The 27,286-nt window shown below is 37.9% G+C and overlaps 1 protein-coding gene across 1 annotated transcript in view; it reads right to left on the bottom strand.

Annotated features, from left to right (window-relative positions):
• lmbrd1 (LMBR1 domain containing 1) overlaps nucleotides 1-25,504 on the bottom strand; it is a 76,444-nt gene extending 50,940 nt beyond the window's left edge. Inside the window, exons 1-5 of the mRNA XM_074646359.1 lie at nucleotides 25,374-25,504; nucleotides 20,714-20,890; nucleotides 19,444-19,507; nucleotides 3,358-3,455; nucleotides 1,620-1,687 (exon numbers count right to left, since the gene is read on the bottom strand). Of these exons, the coding sequence (XP_074502460.1) occupies nucleotides 1,620-1,687; nucleotides 3,358-3,455; nucleotides 19,444-19,507; nucleotides 20,714-20,890; nucleotides 25,374-25,439 (473 nt within the window). The 5' untranslated portion in view covers nucleotides 25,440-25,504. The remainder of the gene's footprint in view (nucleotides 1-1,619; nucleotides 1,688-3,357; nucleotides 3,456-19,443; nucleotides 19,508-20,713; nucleotides 20,891-25,373) is intronic.
• Between the last annotated feature and the right edge of the window lie 1,782 nt (nucleotides 25,505-27,286).

Raw genomic sequence — 27,286 nt, 5'->3', positions numbered from 1 at the left:
GTTTTAAAACTTGAATGAAGATACTGGTATCATATGAATCTAGAAAACCTAAGGAATCCATTGGTAGTAGTTTGTTGTGAAGGAGGTTAAATAACGCTCCAAACTTACGCTAAATTTTGATGAAGAAAAACTGTCATGGTCATTTTCAAAGTGGTCCCTTGACCTCTGACCTCTAGATATGTGAATGAAAATGGGTTCTATGGGTACCCACGAGTCTCCCCTTTACAGACATGCCCACTTTATGATAATCACATGCAGTTTGGGGCAAGTCATAGTCAAGTCAGCACACTGACACACTGACAGCTGTTGTTTGAGGTACATTTTGAGCAGATAAAAAATGCGTGACTAATTTGCGATTAATCCTGATTAACTATGGACAATCATGCATTTAATCGCGATTAAATATTTTAATCGATTGACAGCCCTGTTAAGAACGTTTGGTGCATGTGGAGTTGACTTTTCTTATTTTTACTCCTAACAGAAAAGTAAGAGAAAACATAAGAGAATTTATGAAAATGTTGCTGCATGAGGCCCATCGGGTGCTAAAACACCAATGTCATAAACAGAGTATTAAAACACTACTAGTAACCACATACTCTCTCCTCTGACAGAGTTTGACTTTTGTTACCTTGGTCTCAAACAGAAATCACAGTAAATATGACAGAATTTTCTTTGAATGTACCTAAAATACGGAGCTGCCATCCAGACTTGGACATTAAAACATTAATAAATATTCATTAGATTAATACAAACAGTAACACTTAATGGCTGAATGTGAGCCTAAACGACGTGTTAAGATAACTTCTTTGTAGTAGCATAAAAACAAAAACAACTTGTAGAAGTGAAAGATCAGGAGTAATTTAAGGAGTTTAACACCTTGCAAAGGTATAAAGGCAACAAACAAAAAAGGCATCAAGAAAAGACCTAGTGATTGAACGGTTGCCAAACAACCATTATGTCTCCCAGTATCAGAAGAACAAGCCAGGATAAAAGGTATCCCGTTGTTAAAAATCAAAGGATCACAGCAACAATTGCCAGAACAAAGCTTGCAATAGTTCCAGCTCATGAGGTAAAAGAGCAGCTAAATTGCTTCAATCTATACAAAAAAGAAGTTCTAACTTCCAAACTTTAAGCTGTGAGAAGGTATAGTCACATGTCCTTTATATTCCCAACCCAGGTAAGCCTTCCTCCAATGCACCATTTAATGGTTGAGAGAGCACATTGCATCGTATAGGTTGAACTCCAGGCATGTCGCCTGCAAAGAAATCTATTATATAGTGCAGGTGCGACCGAACACAACCAGTATAAAAAGGCGGATAAATGGGACATGGCTGAGAATGTGCATCAATATAGATTTGTCACAAAAAAAAGACTCAATATTCCCTCCACATGTGCTTTGTACATGCAAGGAATCTAGTTCAGAATCAGATAGACAAGAATACCTATATTTAGAAAGAGGTATATGGGTTTTTTTTTCTCTTGAATGGCTTATCACGGCCAGACAAACGGTACTGGAGCTGTTTGAAGGGCTCCTCCTCTCATTAACTGAACACAATGACACATCCACACCCCCTTCCACCTATCGTGCACTGAAGCAGAAGACGCCATCTCCAACTTACCCAATTAAGAGGAGCACCACGCAGACAATGACAAATCCAATTGTGTACTTCAGAGCGTTTTTCACTTGCTGTAATAAAAAGGAAAAAAAAATGTAACCGGTCAATCCCGGCCATGACGTGAGACATTATTATTCATTGTGAGTGAAGGGAAGGGAGTCGTCCTCCATTTAGCTGAGGACTATAGTGAGTGAGAGCTATACAGAGTCGGTGTAGATCCAGTTTGACCTGGCAGAGATAACGTGTCACTCCCGGTGCTATTCAAGGTGCTTTTAAAGTAACAATTACAATACAAAAGACCTCCCTGTCTGCTAGAGAAAGTGCCTCCGTCAGCTCAAAACTGACACACGGAAAGGAGAAAAGGCACTCTGTGATAGCTGGTGTTTGGTACATCACTCACTGAAAAGACCTCTAAAGATAGGGATTTCAAATTTTGTCAAATCTCAGGTGACAAAATGCGGCACTATAATTTACAGTGTGAATGCAGTGATGCAAAGGTTTGACAATGTGACTCTTTTTATTGCCACAATATATTATTTAAATATGAATTAATTGTAATTTTTTTCCCTTGCAATTATTAAGCTTGTGTAGCCAATTCAGGTTTTATTATACACACAAACACATTAAGTGTATTGTCTGTATCTTCATGGCCCTAAATACATGCTGACTGAATTTCCTAAAACAACAACAAGCCTTTTTTAATGTTTTCAAACCTAAAATTTTTACAACAATGCCGTTCTCATCTTTTATGGTACATTATCTGCACTAAGTATTGATATGCTTTACTGACGTCTGAAGTCAGCAGAAACGCGTATCATGTCACTTCATGTGTGTTTCCTGTGAATGCGTGATGGCAGAATACAAGAATACAACACATCGCTCTGCAGCACCACAAGTGGTCAAAAAATCTACACGGTATCTTACACTACCGGTAAATTATTTTCAAGCGCATACTCGTTGATTTTGGGTGCGTTCGTGAATCTAATCTTTATTTCTATATGAATTAACGAACGCTTACGTTAAAATGGATGAAAGGAAATCTTTCCTATCGATATGTATAATACAAAATGTAGCGCCTCTTGTCCAAGAGCTTGGCGATAATGAGGATGACAAGAGATGATTATGATGAGACATGATATAGACTGTAACAATATGCTTATGAAAATAAGTTTTATGCCAGAGTGCACTCTGAGTGCACTCTGGCATCTTTCTGAGTAGTCAGTAAGAATACCATTTACTAGATAAACAAATGGCATTCTACCATTTATAGTGATATTTGTAGGACAGATTTAACCGTACTGAATATAATTATCCAAAGAGAATACTGATTAACTAGTTCTATCAAATTAATGTTTGTTTGTCATTTCATCCATAAAAGTCCAGGTAACATAAGAAATTGTTTCTTCAGTTCAAAGGCACCAAATACTGATAAAATATTAAAGCAAAATTACTGATGAAACATAATCTGTCATGCACTGTGCTGATAAATATGATTTGACATGGGTATATTGTGACGGTTCATGCAGTACTTAAAGATTTGGGCTCGTTTTGTCATGTAAAATGTTAAACAAATGGGTTTATGTTGCCTTAAGATGGCTGGGAAGTTCAACTGAAATTACATTTTGCATGAACACATTGGTCAGCCGCACCTGAATCATCTGAACACAATTTTAATCCCTCAGAAACGCATCTTAGCCGGCTACAGGGGCTGAGTGTAGAAGAAGAGAGTTGCTTTACTTACCGAGCATTTGCTCCCGTTGTCGTCGTCCCTTTCTTCATAGTAGAAATAAACAAAGGGGATCCAGAGGAAGACACAGAATAGGATGATGGAGTAAAGCGCTACATGGATACAAAAGAAGAAATGAAATCCAAGAATTAGTCAGAAATCGTTTTGTGCCAAATATTGGCAACACTAAATATCCATAACCCCTTTCTATTCCCCTTCTATCATGTCTCTAAAATGTTAAAACATTGCAGTGAATTGATGACAAGTACTGTATGGTACAGACAAATCAGATTTCTGTGGAGAATACGCTTTAATTTCCCTGATCAGGTACCACAGTCATAAACTAATATAATTCCCCGTTTCAGTCACACTATTCATTTCATTTGAATGACAATAGTAGTTGTGAAAACTCGAATATGTATACGAATATAAATATATATTCAGCAGAGAGCATGAAGCCAAGGAATTTCTGAGACAACATGACCTCATTCCTTAAAAACTTTCTGATGATAAATCTAGGGCAGGGATCACTTATTAATTTATTGAGAAATGTTGATACCACAGTGAAACGTTGGATAACTTACATTCAGTCTTCCAAAAATAAATGTTTGTAATGATCAACCTCACATTTTAGTTCTTCCACGAACCCAATTGCTCCTCAAACTACCATATATCACTTCTCTCTTTTCTGAATATGTTCCTAATTTGTCTCTCGACAACATTCTGCAGAGCATCAATGGTTGTCCGTTTTACATGACACTGTTCAATGTCACATGGGTGATTATAATTAAGTTGTCAGTTTGACCTTTTGGGCAGATGCATCTAATTGTGTAAGATTAATTAATTAACAACAATTATCAGTATACCTTCATACACACAGCCACATCCTGCTACTTTATAAGGGAAACAAAGGAGGCGCATTATGTTACGTTTTGATCTCAACTACACACCTATCAAGTTTTGTGACTGCATTTTGAACAGTTGTAATGCTATCGCAGTGACAAAATCTGACAAAAGACATATAAACACCTGGCAAAGTACTCAAAACTGCTTCCGTGGTAGTTCCCGCTGCAGTAAGTGTCTCCAGCACTACATTTTACCATGATGTAATGCTTAAGATTTTCACATCAAAACTAAAAATACTACACAAAATATGTATACTTTCCGCAATTTAAGTGAAGGCCATTCAATGCATTTGTGTTCTGTTAAAAAATATCTTACTAATTTTATCAATCTTGAGTTTACTAGTTTGTTCTGATAAATTTGGCGTTATCAACGAAAAAGTTATATATCTGTTTTTTTGTCAACTTTTTTCCTTTAACAAGGGTAACAAACAACAAACATAAACAAATACAGAACATCTAGCCCTCACCCCCCAACCCCCACCCTCCACCCCTGGCTGCAACCCAATTAGTACTTATTCTTAAATAGAAACATTTATAACAGCACCTCCCACCAGTAAGGTGATGTATGATGGGGGTTGTTTTATTTAGTAGATTATCAAGCTAGTAAATGGATTCATGCTGGTACTCTAGTCCCATTGAGTCTGCTGCTTGTTTAACAGTAGTTTAACCAGTTGAGGTTTAACAAGGCTTAGGAATGCACCGATACTATACCAGATCAGATATCGGACAGATACTGTCTCATATAGCTGGATCGGGTATCGTTGACAATGCGGCTGATCTATGCAATTCAGTTCTATGTTTATATACTATATAAATTATGGACTGGAATTTTAATTCCTGTATAAGGTTTTGTAAGGTAATTTGTTGTTGCATTAAAACAGTTTACACTTAATTTTTGTATGTTTTTTTGAAGATGCTGGTGCATGATTTATTATTTTAATAATAAATAATTAAGTAAATGTATATATATATATATATTTATTTGTTACATTTTGTTTTACAAAGTTAGGAAAGCAAGGTTCAAGTCAAGCCTGATGTTGCCTTACACATACAATAATGATCCCAGTTACTTCCACACATACAGCTTATTAATTAAACACTGGTATCGGATCGGTACTCTGTGTCGCCCAATCCCCAAAGCCCAGGGTATCACTAACGATATCGGGACTAAATAAGTCGGATCGGTGCATCCCTAATACGGCTGATGTTGATGTTAACCGGCTAACTAAGTTTTAATATGGTGTCCGAGTATGGTTGACTTCCTAGGTTAAATAATTCAGTGAACTTTATTTTACTTCATCGTGGAATAATAAGTGGATCACAACTACACTATAACAACTGTTGACAATTACGAGCCACATCATTAATAGCATCTTTATACGGGTGTTTTCTTTATTATGAGTGCCATCTGTAAAAAACGGTTAAAAATATCACTGGGTGTGAAGAATGGTGAACAATTGATTCAATTAGAGAGGCATTTTTATTGGAACACAGAGTCCTTCTGGTGTATTTAATATTGCTTTGGGCAAAAACTCACAAAGCAGGTAATCATCAGTCACATTTCAATGTTGACCGCTGCAACAGGAAAAAGTCATCTGCATCACAAAACGATTTCATTCACCAGAGCCGGTGACCTTCTGTATGAAGTGGATGAAATACACCTGTCCTTGGTGAAAGAACTCGCTATTTTCTGATCCAAGCCTTTTTCTGTTTGTTTGGTTCTTTCCTGTACAAGATGCTTTTTTAGAAAAAAAAATAAATAAATTCAAAGGCATTAGGAATTCATAGAGCGGAGGTGAGGCAAAAACACTTAAATATTGAGACGCTATTTCAAGCTGGGGGCTTTTCTTTCCGCAGCAAATGGATGTCGGTGAAGTCAGCCCAGACAACCCCAAAATAACTCAAAGAAAAGCATGTCACAAAGATGTGCTCAACAACATGGTTGGCATAGCTCAGTGCCTCCTTGAGGTGATAATGTGAATCATTAGCAGAAGCCACATTGTGATGCCAACTAAAAAAAAATGTGCAGTAGGACAAACAGTTCACTGCGACTACATCAACTTCACTGTTTTTCCTACATGTTAAATTGAGGTATGGCATGAAAGTGGTGCTTTTTAATTTATGAGTTAGGCCTCTAATTAAACCCAGCAAAATTAAAACAGAGTTTAAACCACTAATGGGTAAGAGATTCAGGCCTTCGCATAATAAACAACAACTTAACGCATGCCCTGAGCAGCGCCATTATAGCATGATAAAGTACACAAATGTAAATTGAAAACTTGCTCCCGATATCTATTTAATCCATAACATCTATACCACACTTCAACTTCAATGCACATGTGGAAAACAAGTGTTCCACATCAGTCAAGAATGCAATGGCCTCAAGCAAGTATACAAACATGCCCCCCTGTGAAATGGGCTATATTTCACAAAATGCTCTCTCTCTGCTGCAGACAAATGAATGTCACTGCTATAGTGGCTTGCTTTTTTGCCAGCTGTGATTGTGACAGGGCATTACTTTCAATAAACACATGCTCATTGCTCCACTAACGTATCCATTTGCACTCATTTACAGCCAGACAAACTGAATTTAGGATGATGCCAGGAGCCAATAAATGCAAGCCATGCACAGTATGCAGCCGCTGGTATATGCTTGTGCGATAAAGCAATGGGTAAAATTAATCATAACACCATGAATATTAACATACTGAGAGAATAGGTCATACTGCATTACCATGTATCATCCATTACTCTCTAAGCAGATCTTCTACTGGGAAGAACGCCTGACCGGGGATAGAAGTTTAGCACATTTATCCCCCTGACGGAGAGCAGAGGAATAAATAATTTAACGTCCTTTCTTAACCCTTTATATAGCTCTTGTGTTTGTGTATAGTGTGCTTATAAAGAAGGCAACAAAAATAACAGAAACATATTTTGGAAAATTGGTGGGCTATAAAAGCCTTCATCTAGCGATGGAGTGCCGGCTGGGGAAACAATGTGAGGACATCAACACAGGCAGTAGTCAATACCTCATTATATTTTAATAATCATTTGTGGCAGTTTACAACAATTATAACTATTAAAAGGATCAATCAGAGCAGTAGCAGTAGTTTCACTTCTTAATGAGAAACATTAGAGCCTTGTCCTCACCTTACTGTGGCTCTCCAAAGAGGCATTAGCACCTGGACTCTGGTCCCTTGCAGACAGGAACAATGTATTACATTTTATGTGAAAATTAAATGCCAGGGGAGATTTTTCACAGAAACACTGTCTCTAACAAAGGACTCCAGAGACTGATGAAAATATCAGTCTGTACAGACACTCGCTGGAAAAGGTACGACACTCCGAGCTTGCACTCTCATCTCCAGTAAACATCGGGGAAGGCTGCACTTTTGGGAGGGCCAAACGTGGGATAAAAACACTAGTGATTATTAGAGTTCAATGTGATGCCCGTGTTGCTCCGTTTCTGCTGGATGTGTGAGTAAACAGATGTTTGCAAACATACAAGACAAAAGGACTTGACAAGCTGACAGAGTATCAAGGTCCCCCTGCTGTGAGTTTGTTTGGGAATCATTCTTCAAGCCACTTAATGCCGTTTTAAGAGGTCAAAGAGAGGTATGACAAGATGGAAGTGACATGTTGTTGGATGTGACAATTCTAAAATTGTCTCCAGAATATTTTAGTCTGAATATTTATGCCATGTAATTGCTGTTTTTTGGGTAGGGGGGCTTTTTACACCTTTACTGGACAGAGGAAAGTATAAAGGCAGACTGGAAATGGGGGAGAGAGAGGGGTACAAGCAATATAAAGGTCCCACGGCTGGAATTGAACCGCGGACTTTGCGGTATCAAGATGCTTAATCACGATTAATCACATGATTGTCCATAGTTAATCGTGAGTAATCGCAAATTAATCACATTTTTTATCTGTTCAAAATGTGGCTTAAAGGGAGATTTGTCAAGTATTTAATACTTTTAACAACTTGTGAGTGGGCAAATATGCTTGCTTTATGCAAATGTATGTATATATTTATTACTGGAAATCAATTACCAACACAAAACAATGACAAATATTGTCCAGAAACCCTCACAGGTACTGCATTTAGCATAACAAAATATGCTCAAATCATAACATGGCAAACTGCAGCCTAACAGGCAACAACAGCTGTCAGTGTGTCAGTGTGCTGACTTGACTATGACTTGCCCAAAACTGCATGTGATTATCATAAAGTGGGCATGTCTGTAAAGGGGAGACTCGTGGGTACCCATACAACCCATTTTCATTCACAAATCTTGAGGTCGGAGGTCAAGAGAGACCCCTTTGAAAATGGCCATGCCAGTTCTTCCTCGCCAAAATGTAGTGTAAGTTTGGAGCGTTATTTAACCTCCTTCACGACAAGCTAGTATGACATGGTTGGTACCAATGGATTCCTTAGGTGTACTAATTTCATATGATATCAGTATCTTCACTCTAGCTTTAAAACCTAAAGCCTAACAACCTAAAAACCGCAAGTTACGTTAATGAGTTAAATAAATTAGTGGCGTTAAAATGTTGACGCATTATTATCGCGTTTAACTTTGACAACCCTAATCTGTATACAGAATGAAAGGCTGAAACACCACTTTCACACGTTCACTTCCCTTGTTTCCCATGCGTATGTATGAGTACACACATGTGGCTTAAATTACTAGCATTTTTAATATCAAATTCAAATTTGTTGACAGAAAGCAAAAAACAAACATGGTCAATCTAAGTTCTAGACCTTTCTATTTTTCTACTATTTAAACAGATGAAAAGAAGTGTGTAACCTCTGTCATGGCAAAGTCATGAATAACAGTAGTAACACACACATTCAGACAGCTCAACACTATCAACACTGCTTTTCTTACTACTAAAAAATAAAAAAATAGAACATCCAATATCACAGTATCTCAATACCTAAAGAATAAGCATGTTAAGAATTAATACATAACATATCAAAAGGTCTACGATGACTCCCATTTCTTCGAGTACATTAGCAGCATGTTGGCATTGACTGACGTGTTTCTCCGGCAATCACACTCAGCTGTTTTGACTGCCACTTGCTTGGCCCGACTCTTCTCCGCCCACCTTCCACACTGTCACCGAATTCACATTTATTGGCTCCAAACTGACAAGATGGCAGCAAGCAGTAAACCCAACTCCAGACTTCAAACGGACTCTCTAGAAACCTATAGGTTATGTTGCAGATGCTGTGAGTCTGCATGCAGCATCTCTAGCATCCAGCCACACATGTTTTATCTCATTTGTTGCCATCTGCTTGACAATGGACTGTCACAAAGTGAAACATCCTGTTGTCATATTTTACCATTTTGTTTCCCTTCATAGCTCAATGGCACATTTTGTTTGGTTGAAAAGAAGCCACCATATCCCCAGTAGGACAAATGGAATCCACAGGGCTCCTTGTGCATTGTTGCAGGAAGTAGGGACCATCAATTTCAAAGAGTAGCTTTGAAGGACATGAATAGTGAGCTGATATAGAAGGAAAAACATCTTTGTGCACCGCATTATCAAATGGGACCTGAGCTAGAAGACCAGTGTGCACTAAACATTATTTCTATTACTCTATTGAACACAACCAACATTCTTAGAAGGACAGTTCAAAGAATAAATGTTGCTATTGTTTGGTTCACATGCTGCACCATGCTATCTGACAGTAGATATATTACCAGATAAATAACAGCCTAATATCAAAGTAAAAGAGGTATGTGAAGATTCAACATGTAAGTACAAAACATGTTTGTGTAGGATTTGCATTGACTTATCAGCATTTAACATCACCGCTTACATCCATGCTTAAATACACCAACATGCCACCAAAATGACACGTTTCTGTCACTGAGTAATAAAAGCGGGTAATGTGAAATTGAATACGTAAAAGAAAAGAAAACGCTGCATTCAGAGTAAGTTTTCATCTATCTTGTCTTCTTATTGAATCCGTGTGCAGTACAGGGGACGCTCATCATGAAGCGATGACATTTAGCACGTGTGTTGTAATAGACCTGCTTTTAATAAGATTGACATTGTGGCCTGATCAATCGATCTGTTCTTCACTGGAGTCCAGATAAAATAATTTCCCTTTCAAAGATCAACAGTCAGAAACATCCAGTACGGCTTTATTCGAAATACCAATATCAAATGTCATTACAAAACTTCAGTGATGGCTTTATAATGGGGTCACTGCAAGAGTATTAAAAGGTCCAGTGTGTAGGATCTGGCGGTATCTAGCGGTGAGGTGAGGAGATTGCAACCAACTGAAGCCTCTCCCGTGTGCCAAGCGTGTTGGAGAGCTACGGTGGCCGACGTGAAAATGCGAATGTCCCTCTCTAGAGCCAGTTATTGTAAGAGTAGCGTAGGTCATTTGGAGCAGAGCCAGAGCGCAGAGTGTGTGTGTACGTGAGAAATGAGTGGTGAAGCGAGAGAGAGAGAGAGCGGCGGCGATGAGAGCGAGTAACATTATCGACTCCCGCCAAAGCAGGAAAAGTTAACAGTGTCTGGTTTGTCTGTTCTGGGTTACTGTAGAAACATGGCGGTGCAACATTGCGAACTCCATGGAGAGGACCCGCTCCCTATGTAGATATAAACGGCTCAATCTAAGGTAACGAAAATACAATGATTCCTATTATCAAGTGATTATAAACAAAAGAAAACATACTTATCAATATTATATTCCACTTCATTTAAGCGATCTCGGCTTGCTTAAGAAAACCTGGTTGAGAGGTTGCTTAGTTACCCCGTGTACTCGATAGGTAACACATAGGAAGTAATAAAGATTTGCTGACTAATGTTTGTGTATTATCACTAGGTCATCTGCATAAAATAAAAGCGCTTAGATTCTTCTATGACTGATGGCAAAGCAACGATGACACAATGGAGAGGCAAACATGTATACTATTGTATATTAGAGTCTGACTAGAACATCAGAATGGCCAACATTATCGGCCAACATTAGTTTACTACAGATGTATTGGTATTGGTGTATTTGTAAGCCCATAACTAACAAGAAATTACATTACAGAAGGATATGTTTAAAGAGGACCCGTTATGCTTATTTGCATGTTCATACTTGTACTTTGAGTTTGAGTTTACATGTTTTAATGTTAAAAGAAACGCTCTATTTTTCTCATACCGGCTGTGCTGCAGCACCTCTTTTCATCCTCCGCTCTGTTTGAGCTCATGAGAATTCTCTAATAACCAAATTGATCCTCATCAAATATGGTGTTATTGTTTTAAATCAGTATCAAATCTCAGTATCAGCATTAGTTGTGCTCTACTGTATATTGTTATAACAGAGGCATATCATTGATATCATTGATGCCAACTGCAGGCTTATTTTGTCCATGATCGAAATGTCTGAATCCCTATTTTGAATATATTGAGTAAGACAAAGGCAGAAGTGAAGAGCTATGGGTTGTGATTTCTGCACCGAGTGGCAAGAAAAGTGCCTTTTGTTTCTCATGCACACTCGACAACGTTCTTATCGTTGAAGGCCCCTCTGTATCACAGAGAGCTGCCCTCCAAAATAAAAGTGCAATTCGTCAGTGTTTTCAGAGCGCTCTTAAAAGAAGCACTAGACGTCCACTTTCCTCCAAAACTCAGGCAGCACATAGATTCGTAGGTGGACAAGAATCGCAGACAAGAAGAAAGTACTTGCAGTGTATTTACAAGAAGATGGCATCCTCTCTAACTTCTCCCCTACAAATGGCATTAAAAAAGGCAGAGAGAAAGCCAATGATTTATTTAAAGGTCCCAGGGGTATTTTGCCCTGTTGCTTGAGGGTCTTATGCACCACTGCTTTGAAGTACTGAGCAGTCCAAGGAAATGTATAAATGGACAGAGACTGGAACTGAAAGGCTAGGCTTTCAAACTTAGGGTTCATCAAAGATCACAAAAAGCTATTTGGGCTCTAAAAGGAAGTGGCTGTTTCAGTTACAGATGTTCCCCTCTGTCAAGTTGAAGGTACATTTTATCTATCATTACACTGTGTACAAGTCATCTTTATCCTCTACAGACAATAAATAACATATCACTTTGACAGAATAGTCTCACTTTCAGTTTTATTTTGTTATTGCAGTTGCTTTCTGACTATAACTATACTCATGCACTCATAAATGCATGCTTGTATCTGTCTAAGATGTAACATGCATTTACTTGACCTACTTATGATGTTACTGTTAACGTGCACTGTGGCCATCATGGGAAAAGGAGTCTGTGAGATTTCACAGTAATTGTGTGCATGTGTGCTTTAGCATAAACACACATGCCGTTTAATGAACAAAAGGGTGCAAAATAACAAATAAATATCACGATGCCATCTACTCCTACTCATTCTGTGTAATTGTGTGGATTCTTGATAGAAATTAAGAACACAAACCTGGTTCAAAAGAAATAAATCCATTAAAACAACAATGGAAATGGAAAACACTACAGGGTAATTATACAGCAGAGAAAGCGGATTCAAAACTGCTGCAGAAATGTCAACTATAGATTTAACTAAACGCTGGTGTCCACAGACAAATTTACATATTTCTGAACCAACAACTGACAGAGATCACCGTATGAGTTATGTAAGGCCCTCAAATGACTGCAAAACATCAAGTAAATAATGTTCTTAAACGTACTGGACACATGCACATGCTTATTAACTGTGATCACCACTGAATGCACGTCAATCACCTTGAGGAAAAACATGCTTCAGTGGAGGAAATAGGAGATCTCTATGTGAAACCTGTAATTATTCCATTTGTGAGGAGACAAATGGACAGTGCTGTCAAATATGGCCTTAAAGAAAATTCAACTTTAAAGGTTAGATTTGTGAGGGGGGCCGTGTGTACAACACACATGGAGCTTGGTCTCCACCTACTGGCAAATAAAAAAGCAATGCCCCTCAATAAAAGAGAGAGGAAAGAGTCTCTGGTTCTACATAAATCAACAACAGGATAGTAAAATAGACTATGTAGCCAAAATTAGATTCTCATATCTTCATATTTAGCCATTTGTAGCCATCAACAAAGTATGACTTTTCTCAGCCTCAGCACACAGTCCTCTTAAAATGTCATCTTCACAAACATCTATTCACTGTAGAGATGTATAGTCACATAGAAATGAATCATGGATCCCATTTCACTTTTTAAGTTGGTATCTCGAAGCTCAGATTGCATTTGTAATATTTAAAATGCACTACTGTATAACATTATTCCAAAAATATGCTTTGAAGAATTTAGCACAATATCAATCAAAACTGCAAGACTCTGGTTTTTGTATTTTATGCAGTTTTACAAGCACTAAACCTTCCTTATCAACAGCCAACAGGTTACAAGACCACAACACATTTGCAAATTCTGCACCACACACTCCCAGAGCTATGATCACATGGATACATGCTTGAGGCAAGCAGTAAACTGTTTCAAGCCTCTCTCATATCCCTCTCCGAGCTCCTAGAATGCATATATTGGTATGTCTGAGATTTTTTTTTTTAGCTGGATAAGAAAAAAAATGCAATTTGCTTTTTTTCTGTGAATGGCATGAATAAACTATATTTGGAATATAATGCGTACTTAACACACGATATGGAGAGCTGCAGGGATGACGTATTTTTGTAGGCGAACCAGGAAGTTAGCATCGCCCTGGGTTCCCTCGACAACAAGCCAATGGGATTTTTCCATTGGGTTTTTGGATTATTGCAAAAAATAAGCTCTGTTGCAAACAAAAGCTTATGATACTTACACGTTTTGTTCAACAAGATAATCTTTACAAATGAACACAATTTTTATGATTTTTAAAGGGTGAATGCAATCAACAGAAGTAAAAAGCTAACGTTAGGCTATAAACAAACTACACCATGGACGCATGAGCGCGAGTATACACAACGAGGCTGTAAAAGGGGACGAGTCGGCGTGATGGCTAAGGACGCGACGCTGAGGACATTTTCCCACCGGTTACTAAACTTGTGATTGCCTCATTAACGTTAAGGTTCCCTTATAACATTTGGCTTAAATCCGAAGTATTGCCAAATAGGCGCTTTTGCCTTTTGCTTTGACACGAAATCCTCCGCCATTGTCTTGTCTGTCAACTCTCATCCTCCTGTGTGAGTGAAATCTGTCTCCTGCTACTCTGTGCTGAGACTCCATACGGAGCAGACAATTGCACTTTCAGATTGTAGCGTATTGCCGCTGATACGCCAAAATGAACTAAATGGGTTTTATTTCTATAAAAAAAGCTAAATGACGATGGGCAAGCAATGTAATCGGTGTATGCCCGACCCCCGTGTAACACTGGTAACACCGACTACCGCGGCACTCCTAGTGATGACGTTTAGTAGTCTCATTTAGACACTTGTTGGCAACCGCCTTATTTAAGACATGTAAAAGCTTCAAAATTCACACGTGGGATATTTACTGACATATTTTATATCGTAGAACAAAACTTTAAAATCTCTTCAGCTTGTGTTAACCACAGACCTTATTTCAGGCATCTTACCAAAAACCCATTCAAAAGACCCATTGACTTCAAGACGAGGGGAACCGGAAGTGCTAACATGCTAACTCATTTAGGGGTTTTAGGACTCATTCCGGCACCACTCTATAGGAACAAATCCTAGATGTGGAATAAGACTATAAAAGGGTGCAACAATATGAAGTTCTGCATGATGCACAGCAACTTTAGCAGTCATTAAAAGCAGAGATTGTGACTTAAGATTCACTTTCTACTTTACTAAACCAACTATATGATCTTTTCCTTTGGGGATGGGGGGTGACATATTTCTAGAGTGTAACTGTTGCACCATTAACATGGTTTCCAGTCAGTTGTGTCATTAAATTACTGGCAGGACAAGGCCCTGCATTCAAGACTAATTCTACAAAATTATAACTTTTTTAGTAGGTCTATATAAAGCAAAGTTTCCATTAAAGGGGATGTCTAATCCAAACTATAGATAGTAGCAGAGAAAATCAATCTTGTGTATCAAATCTTATTTGTGTGTCCAGAGCACAATGGGCCTACTATGGGCCCTCCCTTGAATGCTGGATTCACGTGCAGCGTTCATGGTGTGTGAAAGCCAATTTTCTGATGTCATTATACCAGTTAAAGTGGATTCTTTGATTGGGCTGTCTGGGCAAGGAGACAGCTTGTCTTCCTTGCATTTGGCATTTCTGAACAGACGGTACATAACAGTGTTGCTGACAGGCACTTTAAACCAGCATCTGTTAGAAAACGTGTGATCTAGTGTCTTTGGCTTGACTGAATTTGCTATCGTCAAAGACAACAAACTCATGTTATCCTTTAATATGACAATCATGAAGAAATTTCAGTGGCACTAATAGCTTTCAGTTAGGAATATATCAGCCAAATGGCCCGGATACTGTCCCCGTGAATTGCAACTAACGCTCAAATACTGGAATTATGGAGTGATCCATGGGGACTGGACCTGAACCGCTTTCATATGAAAAGTATCAGGCGGGATATGTCCAAATGCCTGACTGAACGCTCGACAGACCTACAAATGATACAACACAGTATGCCACAAGCCAAAAACAAATGCCAGTGAAAAGTTTGAATTTTCATGAATGCATGCTAAATGTCACAATTAAGACAAGTGAAACAAGTGCAGACAAGACTAGCTCAGTGAAAGTACAAGAACACATGTAGCTAGTGGCTGTCTTGTAAAGTACTGTAGCTTTGTTGTTATTGTTTTGCCAGGTCGAATAGGGCAAGGAACACAAGCCCTGGAATATTTGCAAAAGTTGTAAACAAACCCTCAGTTTTGCCATAAAGTACACGTTTGGAAGAGAAAATAAAAAGGCAAATAAAAGCGTTATTACTTCTAAAATCTTCAAAACTAACTTTTTTTACTGCCCCTATAGCTGGATTGTTGGCACATTCCATTTGTTTCATTTATTACAACCTTTTAACGGCTAATAAAAGAGTAAACTATTAAAACTTCAAAATGCCCAAACAGCAGCTGTAACACTAAATGCCTGTAGGTGGCACAAATGTCAAAATTACAGCCGCTACTATCTTACTTGCCTGTAGATGGCAACATCAACAACAAGTTTACATCTATACGTCCAAACTGCTGCTGCTGCCATTAATGCTGCGTTCCATTTGAACAAGTCGGAAATTTGAGCTGGAACGCCCCCTGAAGTCAGATCTCCAACTCGTTGGAGTCGGACGAACCTCACAAACCCCAACCTCAATGGCTGCTCCATGCATCAACAGTAAAAAAGCTGTAGTAATATACTGTTCATTAGCCATTCTGGCTTATTTGTGTCTCAGTAAATGAGTCATACACACAATGCTGTCCAACTTCTATCAGTGGACAAGTCGCTATGGTGTTTGAAAATACCAGCGTAATGCGTTGTTAGTTTTCTGACTTGTTTGTCTTTTTACTGGAACGCAGTCAGCTCAGGTGTGACGTCATTCCCAGCTCCGACTTCTGATTTCCGAGTTAAATGGAACGCAGCATAATAGAGCTTTTTCCCTGCATATATTTTGACTTGTCATAGCAGGAAAAGCACAGGTGAAACAAATTTCTTTAACGATGGCTGAGTGTCCTAGTAAGCCATGGCCGTGAACCAGCGTACACAATACCAGGACCCTGGAAGCAGCCCATGTTTTTAATGTTATCAATGCTTTTCCTGCTATGACAAGCCAAAATGTCTGCTGTGGAAAAGGTCTATCAACTAACCTAAAACTGGTCTGACGTAACCCAACAGCTCTCTGTTGTAGGAAGAACCTCTAGCCTGAATGCAATCAACCTTTTTGAGACATTTTGAATCATCATGTCATAGCAGGAAAAGCACAGGTGTATTTAATAACATTACCGACAGCTGCATTCCACTTAGGGGAATTGGGCATGCTGGCTCAACTGGAATAGCTTACTGGGACACTGGGCCATTGTTAATGTTATCAATTCCACCTGTGCTTTTCTTACTATGACAAGTGAAAATGTCTGCTTCGAAAAAGGTCCATCAACACGAAGGCCCTGCACACTCATACAGGTGTTTTCACGTATTCTCTATTCAGTCTGCACATGCCCAAGGTCCTCAGACAACGTCCAAGTTAAGTGAAAACACCTGTGTGGAAGGACCTCAGTGTGTGTGGCCTTTAAGGATACAACCGATGCGTTTTGCCTTAGAAAAAACAAGAATGCAAACGTAAAGATGGCAAACGGAGGAAACCTAACCAGAGTCCAACCCACAGCTACTGCCAATAATAATATATCAACAATGAAATGACTCCTTTTTTTTTTTTTTTTAAATCAGCGCTCAACGCTGACCACACCAACAATCACTTACGATGAACTCACATGAACATTCAGAGCATTTTTGTGAAATAGCTGTGTCACCACTGCTATTGTAATAATCCTGACTAACCGGTCTTATAAACACAGTTATCAACTTGATCAGTAAACACAGGATTATCCTATCCTGTTCCTCCTTCACATGAACTTTCAAACACATGCGTAACATAAACTGCAAATGCTGTAAAGATGTGTGTGAATGTGATCATCATTGTTCATCATTAAGACACAGTGCAAAGTATTAATGATACTCAAATGTCCTCACATGAAGGTCATGAAAACAGTTCACCTTGTGTTGTATAATGATGGGAACACTGTATGTGCTCCATCGACTGCGCAAGTCACATCCAACGAAAAACATTTCAGCGTATTTAATATGCAAACACTAAAATGTAATTTATTATTGACAGCATTAGTTGACTAATGTAAGCTGTCTGCTATTTGACAAATTCCATTCATTTTAATGGTCATAGTGGGCATTTAGCCAGGAAACACTAAATGTTTGATATCGCTGATATATTGCATCATCATGGAAAACAAACTGTTCGGTCTGTCCATTAACATTACCCGGTGAAAAGGGCTTTTCACTATCTATTATTTCAGCAGCACTGCCCATTATAGTTCATTGCATTATTAGTCTCATTCATTTGAATGCCATGTTTTTTTTTTATTTTATTTTATTCAGGTTGTGAATAAAATTGTCTTATTTTTAAAGGTTCTCCATACAACATTCAGAGCATTAATACAGCAGCAAACAACTATTTGCTATGTAAAGATATAGAGGAGTAATGTCTACCTGAGCAGAGAACGAAGCTGCTCTCCGTCTTTATTACATCGCTTTGTTGAATACTAGTCAGGGTTTATTTCAGAACAATGACCTGCTAGTTGTATATTATCCTTTACGTGAGTCTTGAAATCCGAGCTTTCTGTGCTTTGTTGTCATAGCCGGGCCGGCTGCACGTGCCTTTTAGTGCATGTTCATGAAAGTGTAGCACCCACCCTCCGGACCCCCCCAGGTAAACACTGCCAGCTCTGTCACCACTGTTCCCATTCTTTGCACTGTAAGCGCTGTTAGCACTGTTAGCTGCAAGCCGCTGGCTCAGCCATCACCATGTTGAGAGCCTTGTGGAGGCAATAAATGTGCTCTGAATTTCAAGTTTACCTCCTTTAAAGGTGCTAAGTGCGAGATTGGGAGCATGCACCAACATGCACTAAAAGCACTTGCAGCAGACTATGTCAACAAAACACAGAGAAGCTCTGATTACAACACACAGAGGGAGAGCGACTTCATTCTCTGCTCAGACATTACTCTTCTATATCTTTACATAGACAATAGTTGTTTGCTGCTGTTTTAATGTTCTGGATATTGTATAGAGCACATTTAAAAAGGTCAGAGGATGCTCTCAGATCAGAGAGCTACTGTTTGGGCTTTTAATATATTTTAAAGTGAAACTGCTCCAAAGATGGGAAACCCAAGTTTCTATAGAGATACCCTGTGTGAAAATGAGTCACCATTGTGAAAACGATGAGCCAGTGTGGATCCCAAAGTCAGACTGCTAACCCTCTAAGATTGCTGCATGGGTGACTCAGGCCGCAGGTGTTATTAGAATTGAACTGGCACTACCGTCGATTGTAAAGAGGAAATAGGGTTGATATCATAGGAGGATGACAAACTCATAATCAGTGATCACAAAACAGCTAAACTAAATGAAAATATTCAAACAAAAGAACTAAGTCAGAGAACGATAGATTCATTTCTTATAAATTCAGCAGTAAATAATAGATATTTGTCCACAAATATTCATTTGATTTTTGTATGTGCAGCCACATGGACAGCTGTTAAGAGAATGCACTTACTGTAATATCCATACAGAACAGTGTCTTCAATTTGCCCTCTCGTCTCATTGTTTGCAGCCCAGTCCTGGATGTTACCAAAGGAAAAGTCAATGATGAAAATTAAAATGAAGTTCAAAAGCAAATGGAAAGACACAAGTATAATAATCAATAAGAACAAGCATCAATTAGATTAAAGATCATTAAACAAAAACAATAATGAGTATAAAATATAGTGTGATTATTGACACAAACACAGAGGGGGGTAAGGTGTATTTTCTGTATACTCTATTAATTCCGTCACTTATTTGTTTGCCATACTCTTATAACCACTCAAGGCAGAGGCGTCAAACAATACGCACAATTAATGAATGAATCCAAGATCCTGTAAAGGGGTAGGTCATGCCTAACTAGCAAGCACATGGGCTGTAGCAGTGCTCATTGTTTATCTAGTTTCACAAACTGAATTCAGACATTAACACTCAAAACTGACAGAGGGGGGAATAACTCAAAGCTGTAAGACCTTTGTCTAAATACAGTATATTCTTATTCAAGATTAGCACAGGAAATTGTCCCTTGTTGCTTGTATTTCCTGCATTTTTCATTATGAATCAATTTCACTAATTATAAAAAAAACTGTGAAAAGCTGCAAAAAGATTTAAAGTCAGGTATTGTTTTGAGTAAAAGCCTAAAAGAAAATGTTTGTGTCGGTTTCTGCAGTGCTGTAATTCTCACTGCTCTGAGACATGCTCTAATGATCTTTTTCCATCAGAAGCTAGTATTATTATTCTTTAATTCTTCTATTTACATTTGGCAAATTACAGCAGAAAAGTCACCATTTGCTTTTATGCATCTTTGGTTATTTGTGTTGTTTTTTTACAAAGTTAAATCTCCAAGAGATTTCCAATACATCATGTTTGATTAAGTGAATGATGAATTGTGTCCCTGATGAGTTAACATGTGCAGCCTATCTTAGGAGGCCATGACTAAATGCTACAAAAAAACAAATTGCAATCAAAGCAGCTCACAGAAAGAAACAAATTACCTGCTGTTCAATTGAAGATGCCATTACACACTTTGCTAAATCTTCAAATGGATAGAAACAAATGCAATGACTTTGCAAAAAACTTTATGAGCCAAGAAATGCATTCAGCTTTTAGATTGGACTAAAACAATGTCCACTTTTGCCTAATTCAAAGAAAATTACAAGGCAAAGTTAAAAGCTGCCTCAGGAAAACTCGTTAGCATTTCTCAAATTGATTTCACTGGCGCAGTTAGCAGAACAGATACTAACCTTATAGGTACCATTGGGATACTTCATGAATGAGACCAGGAATATATCCACTGGTAGAAGTGCAGAGGTTATCAAAGCAATGGCCAGAGCACATATTGCTGTGATAGTTGAAACAACCTCACTCTCCTGACGACTTTGAAATTTCCGAATGTAGACCCAACAGAATGCCAGGATTGCCTAAACAGAAGGGAAAAAACATTTAATAATCAAGTTAAAACAAGTGGAGAATCCTACCATTATGGGGAACAATAAAAATAAGAAATATGGTGGCGAAACATAATTTGGCCTGAAGAGATCTATCAAATTTACAACCAAACATATTACCATTCAAATCTGAATAACTTCCAACCAACTGCATGTATAAATATGGTTAGCAAATCTTCACAATCAGATGCTCAATCTGCTTTTTCCTTTACGGCAGTCAAACATTGGAATATGCTTCCAGCGGAGTTTAAAACGTGCACAGACTTTGATTATTTTTCACCATGGTGCAAAAAAACATTGAGCAGCCAGTCAAGTCGACATTAATTTGGCCGCGATTCAGGTTTTTAAATTGTAATGACTTGTAATTGTACTGGATGAATGTGCTGGTATTTACATGTTGATGTGTGCTTGTAGATTTGTCTGTATAAGTGTTAGTGTGATAGAGACTATGGTGTTGCATGTAAAGTAATGTTTTTAGTGTTTGGTGATTAGAGCTGCAACTATTAATCAATTAGTTGTCAACTATTAAATTAATCGGCAACTATTTTAATAATCAATTAATTGGTTTGAGCTAATTTTTTAGGGAATTTTTATTTTCAAAATCTCTGATTCCAGCTTCTTAAATGTGAACATTTTCTGGTTTCTTTACTCCTCTATGACAGTAAAATGTGAGGACGTCATCTTGGGCTTTGGGAAACACTGATGAATATTTCCCTCCATTTTCTGATATTTTATAGACCAAACACTTAATCGATTAATCGAGAAAATAATCAACAATGAAAATAACTGTTAGTTGCAGCCCTACTGGTGGTTGTTCTGTGTGTACCTGCCCAGCGACTGCAGATTGAAATGGGCTAATAGCTAAATCTGGCATATCTATCCATCTATCTATCCATCTATCAGCATTACTTTCTTAGAATACACACTTTAAATATTCCTAAATTGGACTCACACGCCTGAATAGCTGACACAATTTCAGTTTTCCTGACTTTTATGAAAGTAACAACAACACCTTCCCTATCATTGGCAAACAAAGGGACAGAGAGGACAAGAGGACCTGACAGTGTGTTCAGATTCAATTCTGCCAGCTGCGGTCTGCATCACTGGATCAAATCTTCAAACACATTCAGGTTATCTTCACATAAGATACATTTGTCACAGAAAGGATTTTATCCAAGGTCACTGACCAGGAAGCAAAAAAAAAAAAATCAACAGGCAGTCTGTTTACTGCTTCATATCTTTCCTGTCTTTTACATCCAACCATATATTTTCAACCGCACACCTGCTGTAACATTCTCCCTGATCACACACATGCAGTCTGCAGACACTGAGGGGTTGTGTACATGTACACGTACTGTAGGTGCGTTTTTCATCGGTTTTCGCTGACGAAATTCCCCTTGTTGCCATTAAGCCTGAAACCCATCTGTTCTTTAACTAAAGCTATACAGTACAATTATTTTTTTGACTCTGCATTTAATCTCAGAAAGATTGGATTAATAAAATAAGAAGGAAATAATAAAATAACAAATAAAGAGACACACACACAGGGGTTGAAACAACTGTCAAATATGATGCAATGCCATATAATACCCATCAACAAATTCTACCTCTGGGTAGCTTACATTGACATCACTGTTGCAGTATACTGTGTCTTATTTAACTTCATCATGTGTTCATGATATTGTGTCCTCCTGTGTGTGTCCAACACTGCTTGAAAACTCCAGATTCAGTGTGTGTCGCTGATTGCCAAAAAGAAATACTGAAACCAAAGTGTTAACACAACAAGAAGGGAATTAAACACTGAGAATAGCCTGACTGCAGGTGCTCGGGAACAGCTGATCTGATTATATCATACTCCCTCCTCTTATCCTTTCTGCACATGACTGAATGCAGACTCACGAACACAGTTAAGGACTGAGAGGAAATAACACAAAGTTGACTTAATAGACAATTATGTACTACAGCTTTTTTGGTTTTGACTTGAATTTGCTCATGTATTATGTTGCTGTTTTTTTATATAATATATTTATTGGGTTTTCTTATTTTCACAAACACAACAATAAGAATAATAATTAAAAAAACAACAAACAAACAAACAAACACTGGTACAGCTCAGATCAAAAAATATATAATGGAGGTCATAGGAAATAGTCCATAGTGCAGGGAAGTCACAGGATATATGAGTTCATGTTCAGGAGACTCCTTGTGAGATAATGGAGGAGAGATCAGGTCCAATTTAATTCAGATCGGGCTGCCAAATATTGTAGAACTGATCTACTTTGGCATGTAGAATATTTGTAAGATATTCCAAAGGGACCATCTCAAATATGACTTAACGCCAGCCTTGAACAGAGGGTTTCTTATCACTAATCCACTGTAGTAATATATTTTTTTCTAGCAGCAAATGTAAGAATGTTATATAACCTTTTGTTGGCTGCAGTAGTTATATTTGTACTTGGGATTCCTAAAATCAAAGACATTGGATTCATTTCTAAATCAACTATCTTTTCCATTTCACATAATATTTCAGACCAGTACTTCTGTAATTTATGACACGAGCAAAGGCAATGGATTAAGGTACCTATTTCGGTTTAACATTTGAGATTATGAGATTATGTTGCTGTTTAACATGAAGAGGAAAGAAAAGAGAGGGATTGTCATTCTAACAGGCAGGAAACGGATTAAACAGAAAAGCAAATAAGGGTCCTCCAAAATGACAAGGTCATATTCAAGGCACACAAGCTGTAGGAAGTGAGGACACTGCTAAAAACCAGTCCCTTTAGATCAAGGCCTGCTGCCATTCAACAGACAGGATCAATTAAAAGGCCCGCAGCCTTAAGCCTCCGGGCTGCTTGTTTTGCCAGGTAATGACGCGGGCTTTGCATCCAAATAAGACCCATTGAAAGGTTTGTTCAAGGGAAACAGAGCAATTTATTGTGCATCCGGGCTATTCTTCTGATTTAGACATGTAACTCACAGCCAGCAGATTACCTAGCTGACCAACTTTCAAGGCATTCAGTTAAGTACCACTGAAGTCATTTATTTTATTTATTTTTTTGCACAATTTAAGACTATACAACATAAAAATAAAAAAAAATGAATAATATAAAGTGCAGGAAGAGGCAAAAAAAAAAACTGGGCTTATCTGAAGCCTCCACCTAGAGACAAGATTAATGTAAAGAAATAATATGACTACATAATAGTGATAACAAACAATTAGGACAAGATATATATATATAATAACAACAATAACAATAGAGTATGTGTGTGTGTGTGTGTGTGTGTGTGTGTGTTTGTTGCGTGGAAGTGTAAGGTTCCTGTTTGTGAGGAGGATATTGATTTAAATATCTATAAAGACTTCTGGGTAATTGTAACCAAACAACATTGTGAGTGGGAAAAAATAAAAAATATAAAAACAGATACATGGACAACATGGGGAAAAGCAATTACAAAACAGCAATTAAATGACCCGTTAAGCGACTTTTGAAACATTTGACAGATGAACAGTTTATTGATAGATGTGAAAAAGCTACTCCATAATTTGGTTCCCTTAAATCTTATTGAAAACTGACCTCTACTAGTGAGGAAGTTAGGAGGATGAAGATCTAGAGATCGACGGGTTGAGTAAAAATGGACCTGAGATATTTGTTTTAAAATAGGTCTTGAACTGCTCAGGAATATTCCCTTCACCAGAAAGTATCTTATAAATAAAAACATATATTTGAGTAATACTGATATCATAAATAGTAAGATATGGAGTTTCTTAAATAGAGGAGCAGAGGAGATGCAATCCTCACAAAACACTTTTGGAGAAGTACAATTTTATGAAGGTTTGTAGGAAAAGTACTCGCCCAAACTACATTACAATATGAAAGATAGGGATAAATTAGACTATAATAAAGAGTAAGGAGACAGTTTGTGGTGACAAGAGGACTAACCCTTCTTATTATACCTGTAGATTTATTTGTTTTTTTACTAACACAGTCAATCTGTTCTCTCCAACTCAAGCGCTCAGCAACAATGTAATATTTGTAAAACATTAGGACTCACAGGAACGGAGAGGTTACATGTGTGTGTCTGCAGTATCAAAACACGGTGGTGTAACCTAACTACGCAGCTTGCACACATTTGGATGCTGTAACAGAGACACATCTAACTTGATATGTTAGTTTTCTGTATAATGGAGTAAAATACCTCAATTTCTCCACTTTCTTCTACTAAGTACTCCTCTGAGAGCTTCCAACAACACCACCACAGCCTGTAAGTGTGTCATATGTTAGCTAAACACCAATCCAAAGCCAATATTGACGTTAATACACCGGAGGAGCCATGTCGTTGTTGTTAATACCTTTAACAGCTCTTAAACCTCTTTACCTGCTAAAAACACATCAAACCTAGTTAATAAACGCTTCGCTACTTGATTGACACAACGGGACAACTTCAAAAACTTGCTTACCAAGAGTATAAAGGTGAAAATAGACCAGCCGAGGACAGACTCGGAGAGCAGCGACTGATCCGCCATCTTCACTTCCTGTAATAACAAACCCACGTGTTCACGGTGACGTCACCGCGGCAAGCAGCCGTGACGTGCCTGTTGAAAGAAAGTGTTGATATAATGTTCAACATAAGATAAGATAAGATATTCCTTTATTAGTCCCGCAGTGGGGAAATATGCAGTGTACAGCAGCAAAGGGGATAGTGCAAAAAACAAGATGCATCAGCTAAACAAAGTGTAACAAAATATGAAACATTTAAATAGAAGGAAGTATAAAAATAGGAGCAGTATATACAGTATTGACAATAAACAGACTGTTAACAAAATTGCACAAGTGGAAAATGATATTGCACAGTGAGAATGAAATGAAATTCCACTTGAAAATATCAGGTTATTGTCGGTTTAATGTATGTGTGTGTTGATTACAGCAGTTTTAGTGAACTGTAGGATTTGACAGCTTCACTGGTTGTGGTGGGACAGGACAGCAATACAGTGGAGTGTACCTCTTTTCCACAAGCAGTATCAATAGATAACACTTTAACCTGATATTTTCAGGTGGAATTTCATTTCATTCTCACTGTGCAATATCATTTTCCACTTGTGCAATTTTGTTAATAGTCTGTTTATTGGCAATACTGTAGATACTGCTCCTATTTTTATACTTCCTTCTATTTAAATGGTTCATATTTTGTTACACTTTGTTTAGCTCTTTTTTTCACTGTGTTAGCTGATGCATCTTGTTTTTTGCACTATCCCCTTTGCTGCTTCACTGCGGGACTAATAAAGGAATAGCTTATCTTATCTTAAATATATACATACATCAATGCCTTACATATAAAGTGTTACCCAACAATATAGTGACTTTTGCATAAGTCAAATGAACAAGACATTCAGAGTCAGCAGCTATCCTCAAGGTTGTAGTTTTATAAAATAGCCATCAGTGAGGGAGAAGGTATTCAGATACTTCTATCCAAGTAAACGTAGCAATACTGTACCACCAGTAAAAATATGCATTACAAGTAAAAGTTTGACTTTTAAAAGTATGATCAGAAAAATGTTCTTACATTTCAAATGCATTATTATAACTGTCATTATACAGTATATAGGGTATTATTTATGATTTGATTGGTATTAATAATGCATTAACATATCAGCAGAATGTTGCAGTATTAGGTATTCTCATTAAGCAATGGATCATATCTTAAAAGCCGATAAGGTGTTTTATGTAAAATATTTACACGGGCACTTTGGCTCACCTGAGTGGCACAGTGTCCATTTGGCACATGGCCTGACCAGTGGACACGGGGCACTCAAACTGACATTCAGCATTCATCCCGTACATCCATCTGGTTCATTGAGCTTTAAATTTGCTGAAAAACCAGAAGTAGGTCACTGGAAATTAGGGTGCAGCACACTGTAGCTGCATTCCCATGTGTAGAGCGGATCATTGGGGTAATACTTGCTATCAATTATCCACCGCAGAGGCCCACACCAGCAAACCGCCACTATCTCTGGCCGCTGAAGGTAATCCCCTGATAGGATAGTGTATTTCTCGTAAAATGCATAACCAGCCAAATGCAAAATTCCATATTAGTCTGACCAGCGGCTCACTGGAAGAGTGTCTTTTATGAAGAGCATAGATCTGCTTTCATACATTAGAGTTTAGTACTTTTCAGCTAGTTCAGGCACTGGCATTACTCTGTACTCTATGCCTGACATGTTTGCTTAAATTTCCACTAGGCCCTCAGGAATATATAAAAAACAATATTTATTTATATACTACCCCTTATGTGTCATATTATGGCCAACGTAAGAGTCATTTTGAATACACACTATAACAAAAATCAGTACTGGCAGATATTCCTGCTGCTACT

The sequence above is a fragment of the Sebastes fasciatus genome, chromosome 9 (assembly GCF_043250625.1).
Source record: "Sebastes fasciatus isolate fSebFas1 chromosome 9, fSebFas1.pri, whole genome shotgun sequence".
Taxonomy (NCBI): Eukaryota; Metazoa; Chordata; class Actinopteri; order Perciformes; family Sebastidae; genus Sebastes; species Sebastes fasciatus.
The sequence above is the reverse complement of the archived record's forward strand: the minus strand, read 5'-3'. Positions and strand labels throughout refer to the sequence as shown.